Raw genomic sequence first — 25724 nt, 5'->3', positions numbered from 1 at the left:
AGCAGCTCTAGCGTTCTCAATTCTGCATCTGATTTCCTTATCTGGATCCATACTCTCTGTTATTATGCTGCCGAGGTACTTGAACTGGTGGACTTGTTCTATTTTTAATGACAAGGTGACATTTGCATTACTATTTCTGCTAAATACCATTAACTTAGTTTTTTCTACATTTATATTGAGACCATACTGTAAACCTCTGACATGGATTCTGTTCAGGAGTTCTTGAAGGCCTTCTATAGTGTTGCACAGAATCAGAGTGTCATCTGCATATCTAATATTATTGATCAAAACACCATTTACTTTCACCCCCAGTTCAATATCATGCAAAGCTTCTTTAAAAATGATGTCAGAATACATATTAAAAAGGAGCGGCGAGAGAATACAACCTTGGCGTACCCCTCTTCTGATTTTCACATCTGATGTTTTGGTTTGGTTGATTTTGACTGTTGCTTGTTGGCCCCAGTAATTGAAAAATGCTACGAGAGGAATAGGCAGTTGTGTTTATGTTTCGTAGATCTAAAGAAAGCATATGACAGTGTACCGAGGGAAAAGATGTTCGCTATACTGGGAGACTATGGAATTAAAGGTAGATTATTAAAATCAATCAAAGGCATTTATGTTGACAATTGGGCTTCAGTGAGAATTCAAGGTAGAATGAGTTCTTGGTTCAGGGTACTTACAGGGGTTAGACAAGGCTGTAATCTTTCACCTTTCCTGTTTGTAGTTTACATGGATCATCTGCTGAAAGGTATAAAATGGCAGGGAGGAATTCAGTTAGGTGGAAATGTAGTAAGCAGTTTGGCCTATGCTGACGACTTGATCTTAATGGCAGACTGTGCCGAAAGCCTGCAGTCTAATATATTGGAACTTGAAAATAGGCGCAATGGGTATGGTATGAAAATTAGCCTCTCGAAGACTAGAAAGCTAGAACAGGTCGATAATTTCAAGTATTTAGGTTGTGTGTTCTCCCAGGATGGTAATATAGTAAGTGAGATTGAATCAAGGTGTAGTAAAGCTAATTCAGTGAGCTCGCAGTTGCGATCAACGGTATTCTGTAAGAAGGAAGTCAGCTCCCAGACGAAACTAACTTTACACCGGTCTGTTTTCAGACCAACTTTGCTTTACGGGAGCGAAAGCTGGGTGGACTCAGGATATATTATTCAGACATGAAAGTAGCAAGAATGATTGCTGGTACAAACAGGTGGGAACAATGGTAGGAGGATACTCTGAATGAGGAGATAAAGGCTAATTTAGGAATGAACTCTATGGATGAAGCTGTACACATAAACCGGCTTCGGTGGTGGGGTCATGTGAGGCGAATGGAGGAGGATAGGTTACCTAGGAGAATAAATGGACTCTGCTATGGAGGGTAAGAGAAGTAGAGGGAGACCAAGACGACGATGATTAGACTCGGTTTCTAACGATTTAAAGATAAGAGGTATAGAACTAAATGAGGCCACAACACTAGTTGCAAATCAAGGATTGTGGCGACGTTTAGCAAATTACATAAAATCAGCTTCATGGTCCGTATCGCACTTCAATAGATTCACAATTAAGTATTTATTTTCCACCTAGTCGATACAATGATTGCTTAAGGCAATTTTTAATGGTCAAAAGTGGTACATGTTTCGTATATTATCAACATCTTCAGCCACATAACACTGTTTAGATGAAAAATGATAATGATAATGATAATGTATGTATGTATGTATGTATGTATGTATGTATGTATGTATAAATTTAGAGCGGTCAAAACAGCACAAACTTTCCGAGGCCGGAGAGAAACAGAGTAAGAATGAATTCTGGCACTAATGTTTTGCACTGAAATTGGGTAAGTAGCCTATAATGATATAGATGTTAACTAGCCATGCTCGGCTATGGACTAGCCATACATCTTGGTGAGTGTGCTATTTACCAACTGATGAGCCCAACTTGGCACACTGGGGCGAAATGCTAGCAACGAAGAATGTGTTAGCTGGAAAATTTATAATGTCCAATAACGGACCATTTATATTGGTATTATAAGTAGCCTATGTAGGGAAAAAGTAATTCTCTTGTAACAGAACCCTTTTGTCTTGATGTCCAAAGGTTCTTCCAATGAATTATTAGATATGTTTAGATTTGGGCTTTTGGATAGCTTGGGTGTGATTTGCATAGGTAATTTCTATATTGGATGATGAGGCTGCTTTTGTGAGGATGTCTGCCTTTTCATTTCCAGGGGAATATTATTAGTGCTATTCTACCCTTTCTCACCAATATTTTTCATTATTTTCTCAATAATGGCACATTACAGACAATATGGAAGTACGCAAATGTAATTCTACTGTACTTCAAAAGAACCCAGGTTTGAAACTCCTCTCTCATCATCATCATCATCCCATTTTCATTCTCCCTGCCTGCTCTTTCCAAAGTGTTGAAAGGTTGGTATATGCTCAAATACTGGAATACCTGCAAAATCACTCTCTTCTGGACCCATTACAATCTGGTTTCAAGAAGGGTAATAGCACAGCAACTTTCTAACCCAAAATTACTGAGGACATCAGACAAGTAACATTACTCACACTCCTTGACTTCAGCAGTGCTTTTGACAATATAATATCCTGACAATGCTGAAAAAACTCTAATCCTTTTTCGAAACTGAGGCTTTAAAATTTTTCACCGCACATCTTACAGGTCGCACGCAACGTGTTTTAGCATAGAATACTGCTTTACAATGGCAGCTCAGGAAGGAAGGAACCCTACAGGACTCTGTCCTTGGTCCTATTTTGTTTGTTCTCTATATTAATGACATCTCCTCAGCAATAAAATATAACAGATATCACCATTTTAAGGATGACCTCCAAATTTACTGTCATGTTGGTATCAAAGATATATCAAACATGATAAGAGACGTAAACACCGACCTACAACAACTCTGCATGTATGCCAGTGACAAAATCTCTCCTTCCCATCTCAAAAAAAAAAACCATTATTATAATCGCTTCACAGGGACTATTGAATGCCATGTATAAGAGCCACACTATCCCTCCAATGACTTTAAATACAATCACGATTCCATTTAGTAAAAGTGAAAAACCTTGGTATGACTATGACTGACAAACTCTTGAATAGTCTAAACATGTAATACGTGAATAAAGATGTACGTGACGCTACACCCACTCAAACAGCTTAAGGATATTTTGACAAAAGACATGAGAATAAAAGTTACTGAGACTCGGATTCTACCAATATATGACTATTGTGACGTAGTCTTCATTGACGTGGCTAGCTGAACTATGAAAGTAAACCAAGTACTGGACCCTGGTATTCAGTCTGCTTATAACTTGAGTTACAATGCTGACGTAACTCCTAGCTACAAAGCTCTTTCCTGGCTGAAACCCGAAGGGCAGCGTAGGTTTCACTTACTGACAACAGTATATCAAACTCTGGATGAATATCTTCCCCTATATATTTCTTCAAAATTTCATTTCCTGCCCTCATTCCATAATCTTCATACTAGATCTGGCTCTTCCCTTGCTATAACTGTCAACCGCTCTTCTAAGAACAACAAATCCTTCATTGTGACCGGGTCACGACCTTGGAGTACACTTCCAGCTGATGTCAGGAACTGTAAGACATAGGTATATAAAACTGAAGACTGCTTGCACAGAGTTTCTTCTGAACACAGCTGACTGTTTTGTTTCAAGGTTGTGTGTTGTATGATAGGTTGTGTGGTTGTGCTATTAAGACATACACTGAGTGGCCAAAAGTAATGGGAAGATACTGAATGTGATGTTAATAATGAGCTGCTCCTCCGCGAGCCCTCAAAACGGCAGCTTTCGACTCTACAAGGCGTTGAAACCGTTCTGGAGGATCTCGACCTATGTATCTTGCACTGCTACCTACAATTGGTCTTGTGTAGTTGATGCGGGGTTCATGGAGCGTACACCAACATCGACAGCATTTGATAAATGCTCAACTGGATTAAGATTGGGGGATCTAGAGAGCCACTCCATGGTCATAACTTCATTGGAGTGCTCCTCCAACCACCTGAGTGCCACCACAGAGCGGTGATATGGTGCATTGTCCTACTGAACCTTGTGGCATCACCATCAGGGTACTCTAGGGTCAGAAAGGGAGCAGATGGTCTGAGGGAATGTCCACATAATGTGAACCTGTCAGCGCTCCCTGCAGCCAGACATTGGAGCCTAACTGCGACCATGAGAACGCCGCCCAGACCAGAACTGAGCCTGGACACAACCTTGTTGACATGCAGGATCCATAGCTTCATGAGGCAAACGCCACACTCTCACGCGTCCATCACCACAATACAACTGAAACCGGGATTTATTGGACCATACCACGTGCCGCCACTGTTCCATGGTCCACTGCTGATGTTCATGGGCCCATGCACATTGTTGAGCTCTGTGTTGAGGTGTCAGCATAGAGACACGAGTTGGTCATCGGCTGGTAAAGCCTATGAGGTGCAGTTGCCTCCTTTCTTTATTATGTTATAATTATGTGGTTAAGTGTAAGAGAAGGCCACGAGCCCTAACTTTGCCACTGCTAAATAAATAAATAAATAAATAAATAAAAAAAAAAATAAATAAATAAATAAATAAATAAATAAATAAATAAATAAATAAATAAATAAATAAATAAATAAATAAATAAATAAATAAATAAATAAATAAATAAATAAATAAATAAATAAATAAATAAATAAATAAATAAATAAATAAATAAATAAATAAATAAATAAATAAATAAATAAATAAATAAATAAATAAATAAATAAATAAATAAATAAATAAATAAATAAATAAATAAATAAATAAATAAATAAATAAATAAATAAATAAATAAATAAATAAATAAATAAATAAATAAATAAATAAATAAATAAATAAATAAATAAATAAATAAATAAATAAATAAATAAATAAATAAATAAATAAATAAATAAATAAATAAATAAATAAATAAATAAATAAATAAATAAATAAATAAATAAATAAATAAATAAATAAATAAATAAATAAATAAATAAATAAATAAATAAATAAATAAATAAATAAATAAATAAATAAATAAATAAATAAATAAATAAATAAATAAATAAATAAATAAATAAATAAATAAATAAATAAATAAATAAATAAATAAATAAATAAATAAATAAATAAATAAATAAATAAATAAATAAATAAATAAATAAATAAATAAATAAATAAATAAATAAATAAATAAATAAATAAATAAATAAATAAATAAATAAATAAATAAATAAATAAATAAATAAATAAATAAATAAATAAATAAATAAATAAATAAATAAATAAATAAATAAATAAATAAATAAATAAATAAATAAATAAATAAATAAATAAATAAATAAATAAATAAATAAATAAATAAATAAATAAATAAATAAATAAATAAATAAATAAATAAATAAATAAATAAATAAATAAATAAATAAATAAATAAATAAATAAATAAATAAATAAATAAATAAATAAATAAATAAATAAATAAATAAATAAATAAATAAATAAATAAATAAATAAATAAATAAATAAATAAATAAATAAATAAATAAATAAATAAATAAATAAATAAATAAATAAATAAATAAATAAATAAATAAATAAATAAATAAATAAATAAATAAATAAATAAATAAATAAATAAATAAATAAATAAATAAATAAATAAATAAATAAATAAATAAATAAATAAATAAATAAATAAATAAATAAATAAATAAATAAATAAATAAATAAATAAATAAATAAATAAATAAATAAATAAATAAATAAATAAATAAATAAATAATCCCTCTGTGGGCGCACGTCCCTTCGATGCCCCTAAAAAACATTTCAGAGGGATCTCCCCTCCACCACTAAATGAGTTGTTGAGGTTCATTTTGACTCCTACGAATGATCCCTGTATAAACTTCTATTGCAGAAAGATCATGTTCAAGTCTGAGAAGAATGAAAAACTACCAGAGATCAGCATTGACTTCTAAGCACCTAAACCTTCTCATAATCCTTAATGTTCCAATCACCACACAATCTTCAATGTGAGGAGTTCATCTCCTTGGATGTGGTTCTATAGCTAATGACTTCATTTCTAGGGCAAAGGTATGCAAGTCAGCTTTCACTGTAAAAACACACCAACAACATAGGAATAGAGTACAACACAAGAAGATGGCCTAATGACACCATAACAAATTCATCAAGTTGTCAATTTTTTAAAGTTCAAGAATAGTTTTTACCTAGAACTGTGACAAAAAAGTAACTCCTATGCCAACAAGTTGCAAGCTAAAAACACTGGAACTTACATTAATTCCTTCGAAATAAGAACTAACACAAGAACGTAGTATATGATTAAATATTACACCAAAACTTCATGCGTTGGAATGTATTTTCCTCATTCAGTCTTATAAAATATTTCAACTTGGAGCATTACTCATCATTGTCATTTTGTACCATTTAGTTTTAATTAAGTCATATCTTACATTTGACTATGGCCTCGGCCATCAATATGTTAATTCTCCTCGTATCTAATCTAGTTCCTCACATAATGCCTACAAATTAAGTTAAATTCTTAAATGTTCCTAACAATTCTTTTCATAGTCATAGGTCAAATCTTAAATAGGTACCTGGTTCGGTTTTGAGGTGATATGGCTGATGATGCCCTTTAAAAAGAGCGAAACATGTACCATTTCATATTTTAATGAGGATTAAACCATAATTTTATGATTGTATTGAATAGGTGGAAAATTTTTTTAAAATGTATACTATTTTTTATATAAGTGGTATCTTCCGAGCTGTCAGTGGAGAGGTGGCGAGGAATGACATTCCTAGACGAATAAGTTTGAGTGGTGTCTTTAAAAGTAGGAAAGATCACAATATGGAGATAAAGTTGGAATTCAAGAGGACAAATTGGGGCAAATATTTGTTTATAGGAAGGGGAGTTAGGGATTGGAATAACTTACCAAGGGAGATGTTCAATAAATTTCCATTCTTTTAAATCATTTAAGAAAAGGCTAGGAAACAACAGATAGGGAATCTGCCACCTGGGCAACTGCCCTAAATGCAGATCAGTATTGATTGATTGATTGATTGATTGATTGCTATTGTGGCAAAGGGTCTAATTGTGGGGGCAGAAGCTGAATTTTGCAAAAATCCGTTCTTAGTGCACTTCTAAGGCAAAAGATGAACCCAAGGTTCTTAAACACTACTAAAGGTTGGGCCCAACACGAGCCGAGCTGCTATTGGTTAACAAAATGACGTCACAGTAGGAGCAAAGCAGACGAGCCCAGAGCGCGCAAATCAGTAGGAATCTCATAATATCAGCAAACATTACAGTTTCTCAGAACTAATTGCAGACCAGACAAAGATTACTGCTGTTATAAGATTGAAAAAGAGTACAGCATAGTAACTTTTCATTATTTCCATTACGAATAAGGCGTAAATGTAACGTGACGGCACACTGACCAACGCGTGAAATTTATTAACATTTCCAAGTTCCTCTATTTAGTATGAGGAAGGTTATGCGCTTTCAAATCTGTAAACATAAATATTTAGATATGAAATCTTTGGCATATTAAATCTTTACAGCAGAAATTCTGTGATGGAACTACCGTATGTTAACATACGATATACTGACTCACTTCCGCAGGTATAGAGTTTAAAGCTTAACACATATTATAACAGTAGCAGAAGTAAGTTCATATTCGAAACCATGCATAGATAGTCCTGGAAAACCTACAACCTGTTTTCCAGTCTTTGACCGGGTCAGGGATGTAATGAATGAACTCATATATAGGCTATTATTACAATGGGGTCGCCACTCCCAAAGTGATTTATTAATGACTGATAAATGCTATGAAATGATAATGGAGAGTGTTGCTGTAATGAAAGATGACAGGGAAAACCGGAGTACCCGGAGAAAAACCTGTCCCGCCTCCACTTTGACCAGCACAAATCTCACATGGATTGACCGGGATTTGAACCATGGTATCCAGTGGTGAGAAGCCGACACGCTGCCGTCTGAGCCACGGAGGCTCCGCATAGATAGTCTACTTTTTAAAAATTAAACAATAAGAAAGAACAGGAAAAACACTTCATTAGAACACAGTCCTACTTGTGAGATTAGATGTCATGAAGTGGTTGCTTTTGAAGATGAAATCCACTGTCGTGCCCTTCGCCGATGAGCTGCTATGGATTTTTCAGTTCTTGTCCGAATGTTCAGTTGTCGTATGCGTATAAATATTCTCGTTCTAACATACAGTTTAATATTTCTGGTGGTACAGCGGGGAATTTACTGCTAATTATTTGACACACTTTGTGTATAATATTAGGTATGCATCACAGTTCAGCACGTCTGTGAGTGTCCCTGAAAATTAACTCAAATTCCTTTATTTGGCTTACCATTTTAACGATGGAACGAATAGACCTCCCCGAGATAACATTTCTATCCATCCCACAGGGTCTGTACCAGAAGAAATGGAAAGCATTTCGCCAGTGGGACTACTTCGCATTGAACTGTTATATTTTCTTTCACGGTCGGCAATGTACCGAAATCCCTCTGCTGAAGGTGTTGCTGTAGATTGCGGTAATTTTTTTTTTTTTTTTACGTCGCACCGACACAGTTTTCAGGGGTATGTATGATTTATATTTTTAACTTTTCCTCTCATATTAGCATGATTCGTCGCACCGACACAGTTTTCAAGGGTATGTATGATTTATATTTTTAACTTTTCCTCTTATATTAGCATGATTTGCGTCATGTTTAGCAGAAACTAATCGGACTAATGGGACAGGAAAGCCTAGGAATGGGAAGGAAGCGTCCGTGGCCTTAATTAAGGTACAGCCCCAGCATTTGCCTGGTGTGAAAATGGGAAACCACGGAAAACCATCTTCAGGAAGGCCGACAGTGGGGTTCGAACTCACTATCTCCCGAATACTGGATACTGGCCGCACTTAAGCGACTGCAGCTATCGAGCTCGGTCGGTGAATCATTAACGGCACAGTTTTCTATCGCAATGATACTGTACTATGAACACACAAATTTCACACCTGCTACTATTACACTGTTCACGTAACTAACAAAAAGAAAATAAGTGCACCTCACTGCACGAAACACAGCAACTTAACAGAGATTTCACAGAAACGAACTACTAGTACGACACACACACACTACGCAAAATACAGTAGGCCACTAGATAAACCAACAGCAATATACGGAAAGAAATTACGTATAGTTATTACGTGGAAATCCTTTCTTTATAAGACAGACATATATAAACAACGAAATGAGATACACATGCGGTTGTATGCTACACAGTCACAGTGCTCCTGTGATGATGTCACGAGCAAGACGAGGGAAAACTAACATCTACTGCACAACCAATCTGGGCCACCCGTGGATGAACCTATATTTCTAAGTTCAGTTTTCTGCGTTTTTTGGATCTGGAGATCTCTTGATCAGTGAGTGGCTTTACATATATATGAGAGAGAGAGATGATATTTTAAAGGGGAAAATGTTTCAATTCATAAGAGAGTTTTTCACTCTCTTCAAACAGGTCTTACTTAGTGTTATGGATGGATTAATACGGTATGTTGTGTTGCCATCCCTTGCTTTTATCACAGCATCACCGCCTGGGCATCAAAAGTACCAAATCTATGATTTGGTGAGCTGAAATCTAATAGAACCACACACTACAGATGGTTTCTACCAGTTCTTTTTTATTTATGCAACAACATTGCCAATCATTTTCCAGCAGTTCTCAGTGTGGTTGAGATCTGGGCTGTTTGCTGGCCATGTGAGGGTAGAAATTCATCAGCCCTCGAGGAAACATCTAACCTATGCCGGAAATTATGATCAGCTGTTAGAATCGTTCAGATGAAAGCAAAATTAGGTTCAGTAACCCAGAGAATATTAGGCAATGTACTTACCTTCTTGGCAATGTGGCATGGTGTAGAATCATCCTGGAATATACAGTTTTCTAATAATACAAAATGCTCCAAGATTGCTGGCAGTAAGCTTCCTCATAAAATTTCTATGCATGCATCAGCATTTACTGTTCCTTCAGTAATATGTAATGCACCCACTCCTTTACTTCAAATACAACCCCAGACCATAACACACTCTGGGAACTTCACCGTCGAGTCCAGACATTCAAGCAGAAAATCTTCTCCACTCCAAAGACAAACAAATATTTTCCCAACATTTACTCTGAGATTACATTTTGACTCATCTGAGAAGATGACTTTTACCCCACATTTCTTCCGTTCACTGGGCATATTCCTTCGTCCACTCTAGGCGAGCTATTTTCATTCTTGCTGTTAAAAGAAGCTTCTTTTGTGGCCTTCTAGCCGGTAGTCCCATATCTGAAAGTCTGTTTCTGATAGTTCAACTAGAAACCACCACACCAGAAGCTTCTTCCTACTCCCATTTCAGCTGCACCAAAGAAATCCATTGTTTTCTGAACATATTTGCTTAAAATTCCTATCACTGGCAGTCGAAGGAGGCCTTTTCCTACCTCTCCCTTTTACCTTTTCCAAGCTCCCATTTTTATTGCATTTAATCAATAATCTTGACATAGTAGATATAACTTAACCAGGAGATCAACAAGGTATGCCAGACCCTCCAAATTGATATCTGGGAAGAGCAGGCTCAAGATCAAAAAGGATGGAAGAGGATTGTGAGATCTTCACGTCCCTCAGAAGCCTATGGAGTGAGTACATACAATTTAAAAAGCTAGCATGATGATTACAATCTTCTTACGAGGAATAAATTCAGTTCCTTTGCTCATTTTATGCAGCGGTTGTACAATGTCACACGGAAACTATTGTACAATACAATAAAACCTATTATTGAGCCATCAGCATCACGACAATGGCAACATTGGCACCTATTTACCAGTGCTGTGGCTCATGTAAACAAGAAAATAATTAACTCGCTGTTAAGATTTATCGATACATCAATTTTCTACCAGGTAAAGCCAGATATATTTCCAGTAGTGTATATCAGACAGGTTAAATCTGAAATTGTAGAACCACTGTCTATGTCTATATCATTTTCCGAAAAATTGAATGTATTTGGACCAGGGAAACTGGAAACATGAGGTGCTATTTAGAATATAGTTAAATTAAAAGCATTTTTAAGACTGGTAGGTCACCCTGTCTAAAATATATTGTTGAGATTATGTACAGTACTTCGTGACTGAAGCTGCAGTGTGGATTAAATTTCCTCAAACTAATACAAAACTTGCTGTTACAAAACAAGAGCGGCAGAAAGAGTATAATTTTTCAGCAGGAACGGCTGCTCTTGACTGCACTAACGTTAGGCCACATACTAAATGGGTGCGTACATAAACAAGAAAGGCAATGACAGTATTTTCCTCCTGGACCTTCATAATCACCTGGAATACCACCAAGCAAGTTTGCAATACAGTTTGGGTCTCATAGCTATCAACTTGGATTCAGGAGACAGGGATTGTATCCCAAGTGTCGGCATCCCACAAGATGGTTTTCCGTGGCCTATTTTATCACCTGGCAAATGTTGGGGCTGAACCATGGTTGCTTCCTTTCCATTTCTATCCCATCGTCATCATAAAGCTTGTCTGTGCCGGTGCAAAGTAAAACAAGTAGCAATAAATGTAATTTATTTCTTAGTTCTTCCTGTTTGTAATTTAGTTTGAGTTAGGACTAATCCAAAAGCCTCGGACATTACCTTCCGAGATTAATTAAAGAGGACAGCCTACAAATTATGACGAGTATGGCCAACAAAGAAGAAAGGCAATGAAAGTATTAACATGCATATAAGGTTAAAGCCACACATTTCTTAAACTCTCATTTTTTTTTTTTTTTTTTTTTTTTTTTTTTTTTTTTTTTTTTTTTTTTTTGCACACTGCTTGTAATTTGATTTAAACCAACTCTAAAGCATTGGACCTTTGTCCTAGACTTAAAAGAAAAGAATACTCCCGTAAAATATACACGAATTTTATTGGTGGAATATATTTTGCCATTGCTATGCGTAGGCGGTACGGATATCGAAACAGTAATTGAGGTTATATATGTTGACAATCGTACACAACGAGAGTACTTACTCAATGTAGTTAATGTACCCCACTAGGCAAACATGATGCAACTTCAATTGGAATTCTTCAGAAAATGGTGACACAGTATTAAAATTACTTTGCATATATATATCTGCTTATTTGCGTTTCCTTAGCAGCACAATTGGCAAACTTGAAAAGGGTGGGATCCTTCTGTCAGAAATGGAAAATGAAGGTAATAGGACTGGACAAAAAGTGGTTGAATGGGTGGCTACATTTCTAGAAAATAGAACTTAGAGAATTAAAGTACATGAAGCGTTACCTGATCCTGTAATCATTAAGATGGGGGGGGGGTCCCACAAGGCAGTATTATTGGATCTTTATGTTTTCTTACATATATATATAAATCTTATGAGTAAAGATCTGGAATCACAGATAAGGATATTGGCGGATGATGTTATACTGTATGGAGGAGTAAATGAGTTGCAGGATTGTGAGCGAATGCAAGGGGACTTCAACAATGTAGTGAGGTGGACAGTAGATAATGGTATGAATGTAAATGGGATGAAGAGTCAAGTTGTAATTTTCACCAAGAGGAAAAGTCCTCTCAGTTTTAATTATGTTGATGGGGTGATAGTACCTCATGGGAAAAAATGTAAGTACCTTGCTGTTAATAAAGGAATGATCTTGATTGGGGTAATCATATTTATGAAGTAGTAAAGAAAGGTTACCTCTTTACATGGTTATGAGAGTATTTAGGGATTGTAGTAAGAATGTAAAGGAGAGGGCGTATAAGTCTCTGGTAAGACCGCAATTAGAGTATGGCTCCAGTGTATGGGACCCTCACCAGGATTACTTGATGTGAGTTGTTGTTGTTGTTGTTGTTGTTTGAGTCATCAGTCCATAGACTGGTTTGATGCAGCTTCCATGCCACCCTATCCTGTGCTAACCTTTTCATTTCTACGTAACTACTGATACGAGAACTGGAAAAAATTCAAAGGAAAGCAGCACAATTTGTTCTGGATGATTTCCGACAAAGGAGAAGTGTTACTAAAATGTTGCAAACTTTGGGCTGGGAAGACTTGGGAGTAAGGAGACAAGATGCTCGGCTATGTGGTATGTTAAGAAGTAGTATTAGATTTAATGGTCACTCAATCAATACACTTCACTTTACAAGTGAGAACGCATTCAATGCTAAAATGTTATACATTCTTTGGTACACGTTTCGTCTAATTTAAGACTTCTTCAGCCATAGTGTCTTGTATCTAATTAAAATACATAATTATTACTGTCTAATAATTTAAAATGGATGAACCCATGTCCTTTCTGAAATGTTTGAAAATACACTAAAAACATTACACATTGTTTTTCCATAAAACTGTCCATCACTTTCCCGCAAAAATTCTTCACATGTTGAAATTTGATTCCAAATAACATTTCTTGAGATTTGACATACAGTAGCTTCAGTGTACTGACTAAGAATTTGAACTTTGGCCTCGGAAATGGGAGAATGGGACCATATCATCAACTGAAGAATACTGAAGCTTTAAATCTAATGACTTTTTTTCCAAAGACAAGGTCTGGAAAGAAAAAAGATATATAGCCTATACATATTAGTGGGTTTGAATCTCAGAAATTGAAAAATGAGTTTTTGTTACAATTACGTAACCTGCTTCTCGGCGCGCTAACTGCGTGTTATAATTATGTTTCCTCTCGCCCAAAGGAACTTGGCTGGGGATGGTAGGAGAAGGAGCAGCACTATTAGTAGGGGAAGGGGAAACTGCTCCGCCTATATGCAGAATGGAATGGTGGGTTGTTTGTTTTAACGGAAATAACTTCAAACTATTAATTTTGCGTGATGTTAAAAGTAATGGTATCGTGGTCACATCGAAAATTGAAGTAACGGACAAAGAAAGGCAAGGGCACAAAGGGCGTGAAAATGACCCACTAGGCCTCGAATGCTCTAATACCATCAGTGTTGGAAAAGAACAAAAGTGGACCAAGGGAGGTTGGAGAGGATAGATGAAAGTGAGAAGCCTGGCACAAGTAAGTGGAAGCAATGCCAGGACTCACCTAAGGCCCCCATGGTTGCCAACCTACGCTCCCAAATTGAGAGTCCCTGGGGCCCCTTTTAGTTGCCTCTTACGACAGCCGTGGGCGTGTTCTTAATTCACGTGCCCCACCCACACGGGGTAAAAGAAAGAAAACTTAACAGTCTTAGTGGATCTACAGCACAAATGTTACAAAATAAATTCAGATGTGCATATAAAAACAAAAGTGGGTTTTAAACTATGTGCAAAATTCCAAATGTGTTAGATATCAATCAAACAATCAATCAATCAATCAATCAATCAATCAATCAATCAATCAATCAATCAATCAATCAATCACTACTGATCTGCATTTAGGGCAGTCGCCCAGGTGGCAGATTCCCTATCTGTTCTTTTCCCAGCCTTTTCTTAAATGATCGCAAAGAAATTGGAAAATTATTGAACATTTCCCTTGGTAAGTTATTCCAATCCCTAACTCCCCTTCCTATAAACGAATATTTGCCCCAATTTGTCCTCTTGAATTCCAACTTTATCTTCATATTGTGATCTTTCCTACTTTTAAAGACACCACTCAAACTTATTCGTCTACTGGTGTTTTCCCACGCCATCTCTCCACTGACAGCTCAGAACATACCACTTAATCGAGCAGCTCATCTCCTTTCTCCCAAGTCTTCCCAGCCCAAACTTTGCAACATTTTTGTAACGCTGCTACTCTTTTGTCGGAAATCACCCAGAACAAATCGAGCTGCTTTTCTATGGATTTCTTCCAGTTCTTGAATCCTGGTGAGGGTCCCATACACTGGAACCATACTCTAGTTGGGGTCTTACCAGAGACTTATATGCCCTCTCCTTTACATCCTTACTACAATCCCTAAATACCCGCATAACCATGTGCAGAGATCTGTACCCTTTATTGACAATCATATTTATGTGATTACTAAGGCCCGGATTTTTAGGTTCTTAAAAACCATGTTTTAGTTTTTTAATAGCTCAAAATAGTTTTTTTTTAGTTTTTATCCTCCTGAAATAGTTTTTAATGATCATTTCAATCATTACTAAAGTTAAACTATTCAAACGCTTTTTCCAGTCGCTTAAGTGCGGCCAGTATCCAGTAATCGGGAGATAGTGTGTTCGAACCCCACTGTCGGCAGCCCTGTAGATGGTTTTCCGTGGTTTCCCATTTTCACACCAGGCAAATGCTGGGGCTGTACCTTAATTAAGGCCACGGCTGCTTCCTTCCCATTCCTAGTCCTTTCCTATCCCATCGTCGCCATAAGACATATCTGCGTCCGTGCGACGTAAAGGAAATGATGACTTGCCTTTAGGCATCGGCACTTCTGAGATGCGTAAACTTCTTAAACTGCCTTCAATAATAACTTGATTTATAGGGAAAATTAATTTCAGTCTGTCGCTTAATAGTGTGTATAGAGCTAAACAGCCATAGGTGGCGGTAGTCGACCGTACACAATGAGAGATGCACTGAAGCTGGCAAGTTAGGCGGGCTTGTACCTGCTAGATACAGGTCAGTGATTTGCGCTGTACCCTAGTGGAATAGTATCGTATCACGTCGTTTCGCTCTCACTAGTTATACTTACAAACCACTTCCAGTTCCAAACCATGAAGTCATTTCAAAAAGTCGTGCATAATGTTTATTTAAGAAAAATCATTCAATTTCATTAATATTTGGTACTTCTATTTCAAAATAACGTAATACTGTCTTGAATAGCCCATTTAGTTTTTTTAGGTTTTAACGTCTTATTTAGTTATTTTTAGGTTTTATAAGATTCGAGTAATTTACTCCAATGGTAATGAAATGGATAAGTAAGTTAAAAAACTGCAATTAGCTAGCAAGGAATAAAATAGTTTAAAACCTAAAAATCCGGGCCCTAGTGATTACCCCAATGAAGGTCTTTTCTTATATTAACACCTAGGTACTTACAATGATCCCCAAAAGGAACTTTCACCCCATCAACACAGTAATTAAAACTGAGAGGACTTTTCCTATTTGTGAAACTCACAACCTGACTTTTATCCCCGTTTATCATCATACCTTTGCCTGCTGTCCATCTCACACCATTATCGAGGTCACCCTGCAGCTGCTCACAATCTTGTAACTTATTTATCACTCTGTACAAAGTAACATCTGCAAACAGCCTTAACTCTGATTCCACTTCTTTAAACATATCATTGATATATATAAGAAAACATAAAGGTCCAATAATACTGCCTTGAGGAATTCCCCTCTTAATTATTACAGGGTCAGATAAAGCTTCACCTACTCTAATTCTCCGAGTTCTATTTTCTAGAAATATAGCCACCCATTCAGTCACTCTTTTTTCTAGTTCAATTGCACTCATTTTTGCCAGTAGTTTTCCATGATCTACCCTATCAAATGCCTTAGATAGGTCAATCGCAATACAGTCCATTTGGCCTCCTGAATCCAGAATATCTGCTATATCTTGCTGAAATCCTACAAGCTGAGCTTCAGTGGAATAACCTTTCCTAAACCCAAACTGCCTTCTGTCAAACCAGTTATTAATTTTGCATACATGTCTAATATAATCAGAAAGAATGGTTTCCCAAAGCTTACATGCAATGCATGTCAAACTGACTGGCCTGTAATTTTCAGCTTTATGTCTATCACCCTTTCCTTTATACAAAGGGGCTACTATAGAAACTGTCCATTCATTTGGTATAGCTCCTTCAACCAAACAATAATCAAATAAGTATTTCAGATAATGTACTATATCCCAACCTATTGCCTTTAGTATATCCCCAGAAATCATATCAATTCCAACTGCTTTTCTAGTTTTCAACTTTTGTATCTTACTGTAAATATTGTTATCATAGGTAAATTTTAATACTTCTTTAGTATTACTCACATCCCCTATCTGGACATTATCCTTGTAACCAACAATCTTTACATACTGCTGACTGAATACTTCTGCCTTTTGAAGATCCTCGCATACACACTCCCCTTGTTCATTAATTATTCCTGGAATGTCCTCCTTTGAACCTGTTTCTGCCTTAAAGTACCTATACATACCCTTCCATTTTTCACTAAAATTTGTATGACCACCAATTATGCTTGCCATCATGTTATCCCTAGCTGCCTTCTTTGCTAGATTCAATTTCCTAGTAAGTTCCTTCAATTTCCCCTTACTTCCATAACCATTTCTAACTCTATTTCGTTCCAACCTGCACCTCCTTCTTAATCTCTTTATTTCTCTGTTATAATATAGTGGATCTTTACCATTCCTTACCACCTTTAAAGGTACAAACCTATTTTCACATTCCTCAACAATTGCTTTAAACCTATCCCAGAGTCTGTTTACATTTTTATTTACCATTTTCCAGCAATCATAGTTACTTTTTTTTTAAACTCCCTCATGCCTGTTTTATCAGCCATATGGTACTACCTAATAGTCCTAATTTTAATACCTTCCTTTCTTTCACATTTATTTTAACTACGACAAAAACAGCTTCGTGATCACTAACACCATCTATTACTTCGGTTTCTCTACAGAGCTCATCTGGTTTTATCAGCACTACATCCAAAATATTCTTCCCTTTAGTTGGTTCCATCACTTTCCGAATCAGGTGCCCTTCCCATATTAACTTATTTGCCATTTGTTGTTCATGCTTCCTGTCGTTCACATTACCTTCCCAATTGACATTTGGTAAATTGAGATCACCCGCTACAATCACGTTTCTTTCCTTATCGTTTCCCACATAGCTGATTATCTTATCAAATAATTCTGAATCAGCTTCAGCGCTACCCTTTCCCGGTCTGTACACTCCAAAGACATCAAGTTGCCTATTATCTTTAGAGATGAGCCTTACACCCAGAATTTCATGTTTTCATCCTTAACTTTTTCGCAGCTTACAAATTCTTCTTTCACCAGAATGAATACTCCCCCTCCTACCATTCCTATCCTATCTCTACGATACACAATCAATCAATACTGATCTGCATTTAGGGCAGTCGCCCAGGTGGCAGATTCCCTATCTGTTGCTTTCCTAGCCTTTTCCTAAATGATTTCAAAGAAATTGGAAATTTATTGAACATCTCCCTTGGTAAGTTATTCCAATCCCTAACTCCCCTTCCTATAAATGAATATTTGCCCCAGTTTGTCCTCTTGAATTCCAACTTTATCTTCTTATTGTGATCTTTCCTACTTATAAATGCCATTCAAACTTATTCGTCTACTAATGTCATTCCACGCCATCTCTCCGCTGACAGCTCGGAACATACCACTTACTAAGTCTCACAATATTTAAAATTCTTCTACCGTTTTGATACTTTTTTTGCCTTTTGGCAAAATTTTTATTTGTCAACAGTACATGTTTTGTTCCTTATTTAGGAACATCCTCAGCTGTTATTGTAGCTTAGGTGAATTGCTAAGATTTTAAACACGTTAATTTGCAGGTACATTGATTCACTTAAAAACTACTAAAAATACCAATTAAATTAAATGATATTAAAAATAATGTAGGGGTTAGTGTGTTAATGATATGAGAACGGATGATTACATAGTTGGTCAGCTTAAAAACTATGTCTATTCATTTAAATAGTTGTTAAAAATTTCATTTTGTTACATTAAAATGTCTGTTTGCGGTTAAAAGTTTTTAAAATATTTGACTTCATAACACTGTTCAAATTATTGAATGTTTTATCTTCTGTTCCTTCCAGGTAAGTTGTTATATATTGTGAGTTTGCTTATGGTGCCTTTGATTGAGTCTAATGTGGAACTTTTGAAGCTGATTGCTTGTCAATTTTTGTGAAGGGAGCTTCGTTTCAATTTCTTGCTATTGTTAGACTCCAATTCTACTGTGACCCTGGAGGGACGTTTGTTGCTGCTTTGCGTCTTGTTGAAAATGAAGTTGATTACTTGCAATGCAACATACCACTTAGTCGAGCAGCTCTTCTTCTTTCTCTCAATTCTTCCCAACCCAAACATTGCAACATTTTTGTAACGCTACTCTTTTGTCGGAAATCACGCAAAGCAGCAACAAACGTCCCTCCAGGGTCACAGTAGAATTGGAGTCTAACAATAGCAAGAAATTGAAACGAAGCTCCCTTCACAAAAATTGATCAGCAATCAGCTTCAAAAGTTCCACATTAGACGCAATCAAAGGCACCATAAGCAAACTCACAATATATAACAACTTACCTGGAAGGAACAGAAGATAAAACATTCAATAATTTGAACAGTGTTATGAAGTCAAACATTTTTAAAACTTTTAACCGCAAACAGACATTTTAATGTAACAAAATGAAATTTTTAACAACTATTCAAATGAATAGACATAGTTTTTAAGCTGACCAACTATGTAATCATCCATTCTCATATCATTAACACACTAACCCCTACATTATTTTTAATATCATTTAATTTAATTGGTATTTTTAGTAGTTTTTAAGTGAATCAATGTACCTGCAAATTAACGTGTTTAAAATCTTAGCAATTCACCTAAGCTACAATAACAGCTGAGGATGTTCCTAAATAAGGAACAAAACATGTACTGTTGACAAATAAAAAATTTGCCAAAAGGCAAAAAAAAGTATCAAAACGGTGGAAGAATTTTAAATATTGTGAGAGTGATTAAATTTGGATACAGAAAATGAAGTTGATTACTTGCAATGCAACATACCACTTAGTCGAGCAGCTCTTCTTCTTTCTCTCAATTCTTCCCAACCCAAACATTGCAACATTTTTGTAACGCTACTCTTTTGTCGGAAATCACCCAGAACAAATCGAGCTGCTTTTCTCTGTATTTTTTCCAGTTCTTGAATCAGGTAATCCTGGTGAGGGTCCCATACACTGGAACCATACTCTAGTTGGGGTCTTACCAGTTCTGTGAGAAGATTTCTGCATCCATTATATCATTTCTCAGCCATGATTCAACTCCTATTACAATATCTGGTAAGTATATATCTATTAAATAACTTAATTCGATTCCTTTGTTTACAATGCTTCTACAATTGAGCATTAACATTTTATGTCATCCCTACTTGATTTTCAGTTCCCTGTTTGCTTAAACACCGCTCCCTAGGCCATCAGGAAAAGGATACCCTAAATCGATGTGAGTGTGAGCGATGTGCCCTGCTATAAATATGCCAGACCGACCTCTTGTGACGTGGAACAGTCACTTGTGATGGACAACTTGAGAATAAATCACATTGTGTATTGTAATTCAACAAACAGTGAGGCATAGGATAAGTTGCATTTGTGAGTACTACATATTGCTTATATTCATGTAAATAAACTGAATTATTGGCCTAAGTAAATATTTTCACTTTTTAATCACATATTTCAGGTATGTCTAAAACATTAAAAAATAAATATTTTCCTGATTTTTAGCACCCAAGTATCCAAGCCCAATTCATTACAGACTGTTTGATATCTACTCCACTTGAAAAGCTTTACTGTCTGGTGTCTGAAAGGCATCCCGCTTCCAGATGTCTGTCTGCAAGCAAACTAGAGAAATTTAAGGCACTGATTCAGAAAACCCAACACTTTACATGGATATTTACCAGAAAACCCAGAATGCAAATTGGGAAGTAGTTTTCTTCACACAGCTGAAAGCCTGACCAAACCATTCTCTATCCTATCTAGACCAATGGTCTTGTCCAGACCATACCTTAACCTATACAGACCAATGCTGTTCTTTCCTCTTAATTCTCCAACACCGGCAACCCTTGTTTATTACTTGTAGAAGTTGTTCGAGCCACACCATGTTGGATCTTCAACCTATCTTTCGCAAATGGTCAATGGAAGTTTTAACAGTTAATGTACAGCTTCAATATTTGCCTGGTGTAAGAATGGGAAACCATGATAAACCATCTTCAGGACTACAGACAGTGGGGTTCAAACCCACCAACTTCCGAATAAAGTTCACAGCTAAATGACCTTGCTCGGTATATGTAGTATATATAGGGTAAACGTATATGGGTGTCAGATCATCGCTTCTATTTATAGAAGTGGCAGTAGTGTTAATAGTATCAATTGAATTTCAATGGTTGGTTACTATATTTTCTAATATAATCTTTAATGGTATATGACTTCCGATTATTAAGTAAATAAAATTCTGACACTTCAAATTTAAAGGCAAGTATTATCTGCGCACTTTTTAGTGATAGATTTTTGTACTCGTTGGAGAAGTAAGAAGGGTTCCGTTAATACTGCCAACTGAATGGAAATGAAATCTGAATTGAATCGATAATACGATCGATCGATATGAATTTTATAAACCTTTATTATTTTCAGCAAACAACTGTGTCACACACACAATATATAATACTATATAACATTTCCCGTTGCGAAACGTGTTCCTAGCATGAATTCTATAGTTTGGCTTTGCTGTGTAAACAACAACAGTACGAGTACTTAAAGTGTACGCCAGATGTCGCACAGCGATGATAAGCAATTCTTAGTTTGTGTTTCAAAGGTTGCCAATACGAATCTCGAAGATAACCGAAGTCGACCACTTCAGCACTAGGGTGTAAATCTATCACTAAAAAGTGCGCAGATAATAGTCTAGTATTAAAAATGGTAATGATATCAGAAAAGAGTGTACGAAGAATGTCGCAGTCCACATTAGGAACACTGCAAATTGAAACAGGTAGTTCCTTTTGAGAATATGAGAGGTGTATTACAAAATAATAGCACCTTCCATTTTTTACCAATAGTGATGCATTCTGAATAAAAGAAACAAACGACAAAAGTTAGCTGATCAAATTATCCCATACTGATAAACTGGCAGGATAACTCTGTTGTAATGACAATGCAAGCCATGTATTCACAATACTGTATCTTATTAACAAAATAAAAGTGTGCCCAACCCACGTCTCTTACCTCTACGGGACCAGGTATGAAGTGAGGTGAAACTCCATTGCGAGTTTTCATGACTGCGTAATCTTCCTAATGTCAACTTCTTCATCAGAGGAGAGATAAAATAAATGACGTGATATATGATAGGATGGAAGAGGGTGAAATCCGGTCCAGTGCATAGCTTCTCCCGTCTAATAGCACCAATGGATCTGTTCCAGTCTTAACCTCCATATCCGACAGACAAATTACCACAACAGCGCCATATACCATCACCGCATGTGAAAACTGCAGACATGTTTAGAACTGAATCCAGACTTTTAGTGATTAGAAATTGTTTAGGCCTACTGCCTCCTCTCCTAGCCTGCCAAGCAACATTCCTTCCACCAACGGGGCTCGAAACAGCTAAGCATGGTGTCAACACACACCACATGAAACGATTATAGCCACCGAGGGGGTGAGGGGGGGGTTATTAAGAAAATAAAAGGAACATACAGAAATTGACATTAAAAAAGACTCTACGAAGAAAGTCGCAGTCGATATTAAAAGAGAGATAAATTATAACGGAAATATAAACGTAGAATTTCAGAAAGAGAAGAGACAAAAGGTGGAGTACCAAACTATCTCTGTATTGAGGAGGGGTAAGAGAACTACACAGACTACCAACAAATACGTTGGACACAGGAACTGACACTCCTATCTATGATGAATAGATAAATATATTTTTCTTGAGTGCATGATACTACAAATGTATGATTATTAAATACCACGATAACATTTTAATTAGTAAATAGCATGTAAAGAATTATTTTAACATTCTAAACGTACTGCTAGATTGCAAATGAGCCCTCTTGTGAAGCTTACAAAGTAGGGTTAATTACACGCTTACACTCCCACGAAATTATTGAGGTTTAAATATGAATGAAATTTAAGCCAACTTACCCTTCGCCATTATTCAAATACCTGTTCCAACCACTATACACATGCAATTATAGTAAAATTAGGGTAAAAATTGCAACAACCCTCCTTCATGCACATTCAGACAACACAGATACAAAATCCCGCTCAGGTCAAAATTCCATGACTTTCAATTGGTTTCAATATGGCACTAGCAGTCGTCTATTGTTGCCAATGTCCATAAATAAAATTCCCTCTCGACACTATCTAGTGCGTCGGCCCACGGAAAGGTGTGATTGATCTCAGCCCGTAGCGCTCCAGTCGATGCAAAAACCAAGTACGGTATATGTAGGCCTGGTTTTGTCGGCTTAAAGCGGGAATGTATTAATATTTTCCGATTTTTTCGGTAATTGTAAACATCTGACGTAAAATTTCTGTCAACTGGAAAGTGAACATAAGTTGCAGGCATATTTACATTCGGTAGAAATTTGTAACATATGCCGCAAGTAAGTGGAAGCAATGCCAGGACACATCTAAGGATCCCGTGGTCACGAAATGACGCTCCAAAGTTGAGAGCCCCTGGGATCCCTTTTAGTCGCCTCTTAGGCATGCAGAGATAGCGTGGAAGTTATTCTACTGCCTCACCCAAAGGGGGAGGATCCCATTAATTTCTCCAAGAGGTCGAAGGCTACTCCATGACAAGACCTGACTTTGAGTGATAAAATTCGTACAGAATGAACTAATTCGACCCTATTTGAAACCCTATTAGTCCCACCTGGTGGCCATGATTCATAAGGCGTTGAAGTTCATACGTTGGTCGAATAAAATGTTCACCATTCAAATGTTAATCAGCAGGACAGGAGAGGTGGTGGTATACAATTAATTATCACTAGATTGTGAACCAAAAGCCTGGATTACCGGGCGAGTTGACCATGCGGTTAGGGGCGTGCAGCTGTCAGGTTGCATCTGGGAAAACCCCGTGGATACGAAAACCACTGTCGGCAGCCCTGAAGATGGTTTCGGTGGATTACCATTTTCACAGCAGGCAAATGCTGGTGATGTACCTACCTTAATTAAGGCCACGGCCGCTTCTTTCCCACTCAGCTACTGGTCCTTTTCGATAGGAGTCCCCTCCTACTATCATATACCACGTCATTCATTTCATCTCATGAGGTTGACGTCAGGAAGGGTATCTGGTCTTAAACCGTCGCAACTTCATACCCAACCCCGTAGAGGTTGGGCGTACATACATTGGATCCACCTTCGCAGTCTACTGAACGAACTTAAATGTCTATAAAGTACCAATTATCGTTCAGTTAGTACCAGTGGTGGTTGAGCCGGGCTGAGTGGCTCAGCCGGTTGAGGCGCTGGCCTTCTGACTCCAATTCGGCAGGTTCGAACCTGGATTAGTCCAATGATATTTGCAGGTGCTTAAATACAACAGCCTGGTGTCGGTAGATTTACTGGCACGTAAAAGAAATACTGAGGGACCAAATTCTGGCAAGTCGGCGTTTTCGAAAACTGAAAAAGTAGATAGTGAAACATAAAGCCAATAACATTATTATTAGTGGTGGTTGATGCATGAAGGGCTTTAGGGCGCCACCCCACCGAATTTTCAAAACACTTAACATGGACAAATGTAGCGAAGTCAATCTTATCATGGTGTACTATTCAGCAATACAATGCTATTTTTATCATATCGGCTGTAAACATTTTGCTTTTCTATTTTCAAAGATATGGCAAACGCTTTCAGACCGTGGCTCCGGTCCAGCAAGCACAATGTTTTCTCTTTAGTCCTAAGGTGCTCGGCCTGTGGCAGGAGAGCTCTCACTAGGTTTCTATACGTCTTTTCACGAGAGTTTAATCCTGGTGTAAACAAATAGGCCGAGAACGCCGCCTTTGCACTTGGACATAAACGTAGTTGATTGGAGAAGCAACCGTCGCACTCACTCGACTGTATGCGAGCTCGAAGGAAAGTTGTACGTAGCATAAATTTAATATTAGTTTAGTTTATTACATTTAGAGGGTTTGGAAGAGTAGGAAATCCAATTAAAATATAGTTGTCATATATATCGGTATATATATGCTTTTAAAATATAAAATAGTGATTAAATAACGAGAAACGAAGTCTTCTAGTAGTGAGGGAAAGTCCCAGGTTGTACAGCGTGGAGATAAGGTGTTGCATCTTGCAGCAGCAGTCAGTGTTAGTATTCACAGTGAGAGAAATGGAGCAAGAAGAAGGACCATCGCGTGTAGTGAAACACAAGAGAGGAAAACCGCTCAGAAGTGAACTTAGGCAGTGCATTGTGAATGTGTTCAATAAACTAAGTGAACAGAATTCAGGTTTAGTCGTTTATTCAGAAGTTCAGATTTTCGCGCTTTTATCGTATGCGATGCGCGCAGCCGTGTACGTCAGAATACGCGATGTTGACGGGGTGGAGGTCGGTACTACACGCTCAGCCAATCACAACTCTTTCTTTGGCGGAGGTGTGGACATACCATGTTTACATCAGGATTACATTCTCGTGAAAAGACATATAGTGTGCAGGGTGCGGGAGGAGAGTGAAAGGACGATATTGTTTTGTTACAGGAAAGAGGAGTGCAGGCGGGTGTATGGTCTGTCCGGCGGAACCCTCAGCAACATCGCCAACCACATTACAATGTACCCAGGATTTGTCCTCCATGTCTCACATTAACTGTTATAAGAGTTTAATTACAAAAACATTTTGCAAAACAACAAGAGCTGCCGCGCTGCTCCGCAGCATTCATTATGAATAGGCAAATACTTTAATACACCAATACCGGACAGCTCTATCTCAACAGCATTGAGTCGAGTGCGAACAGCGATGGTGGTGACATCTAGCGTGTTGGTGTGAACTGCATACTCGTCTA

General features: G+C 36.8%; 1 protein-coding gene across 1 annotated transcript in view; it reads right to left on the bottom strand.

Annotated features, from left to right (window-relative positions):
- The window catches only part of Nup205 (nuclear pore complex protein Nup205), a 676487-nt gene extending 653472 nt beyond the window's left edge, over positions 1 to 23015 (bottom strand). Inside the window, exon 1 of the mRNA XM_067147168.2 lies at positions 22878 to 23015. Within this exon, the coding sequence (XP_067003269.1) occupies positions 22878 to 22887 (10 nt within the window). The 5' untranslated portion in view covers positions 22888 to 23015. The remainder of the gene's footprint in view (positions 1 to 22877) is intronic.
- Between the last annotated feature and the right edge of the window lie 2709 nt (positions 23016 to 25724).

Source organism: Anabrus simplex, chromosome 5, assembly GCF_040414725.1.
Source record: "Anabrus simplex isolate iqAnaSimp1 chromosome 5, ASM4041472v1, whole genome shotgun sequence".
In the NCBI taxonomy this organism is placed as follows: domain Eukaryota; kingdom Metazoa; phylum Arthropoda; class Insecta; order Orthoptera; family Tettigoniidae; genus Anabrus; species Anabrus simplex.
This window is presented reverse-complemented; position numbering and strand designations above follow the sequence as displayed.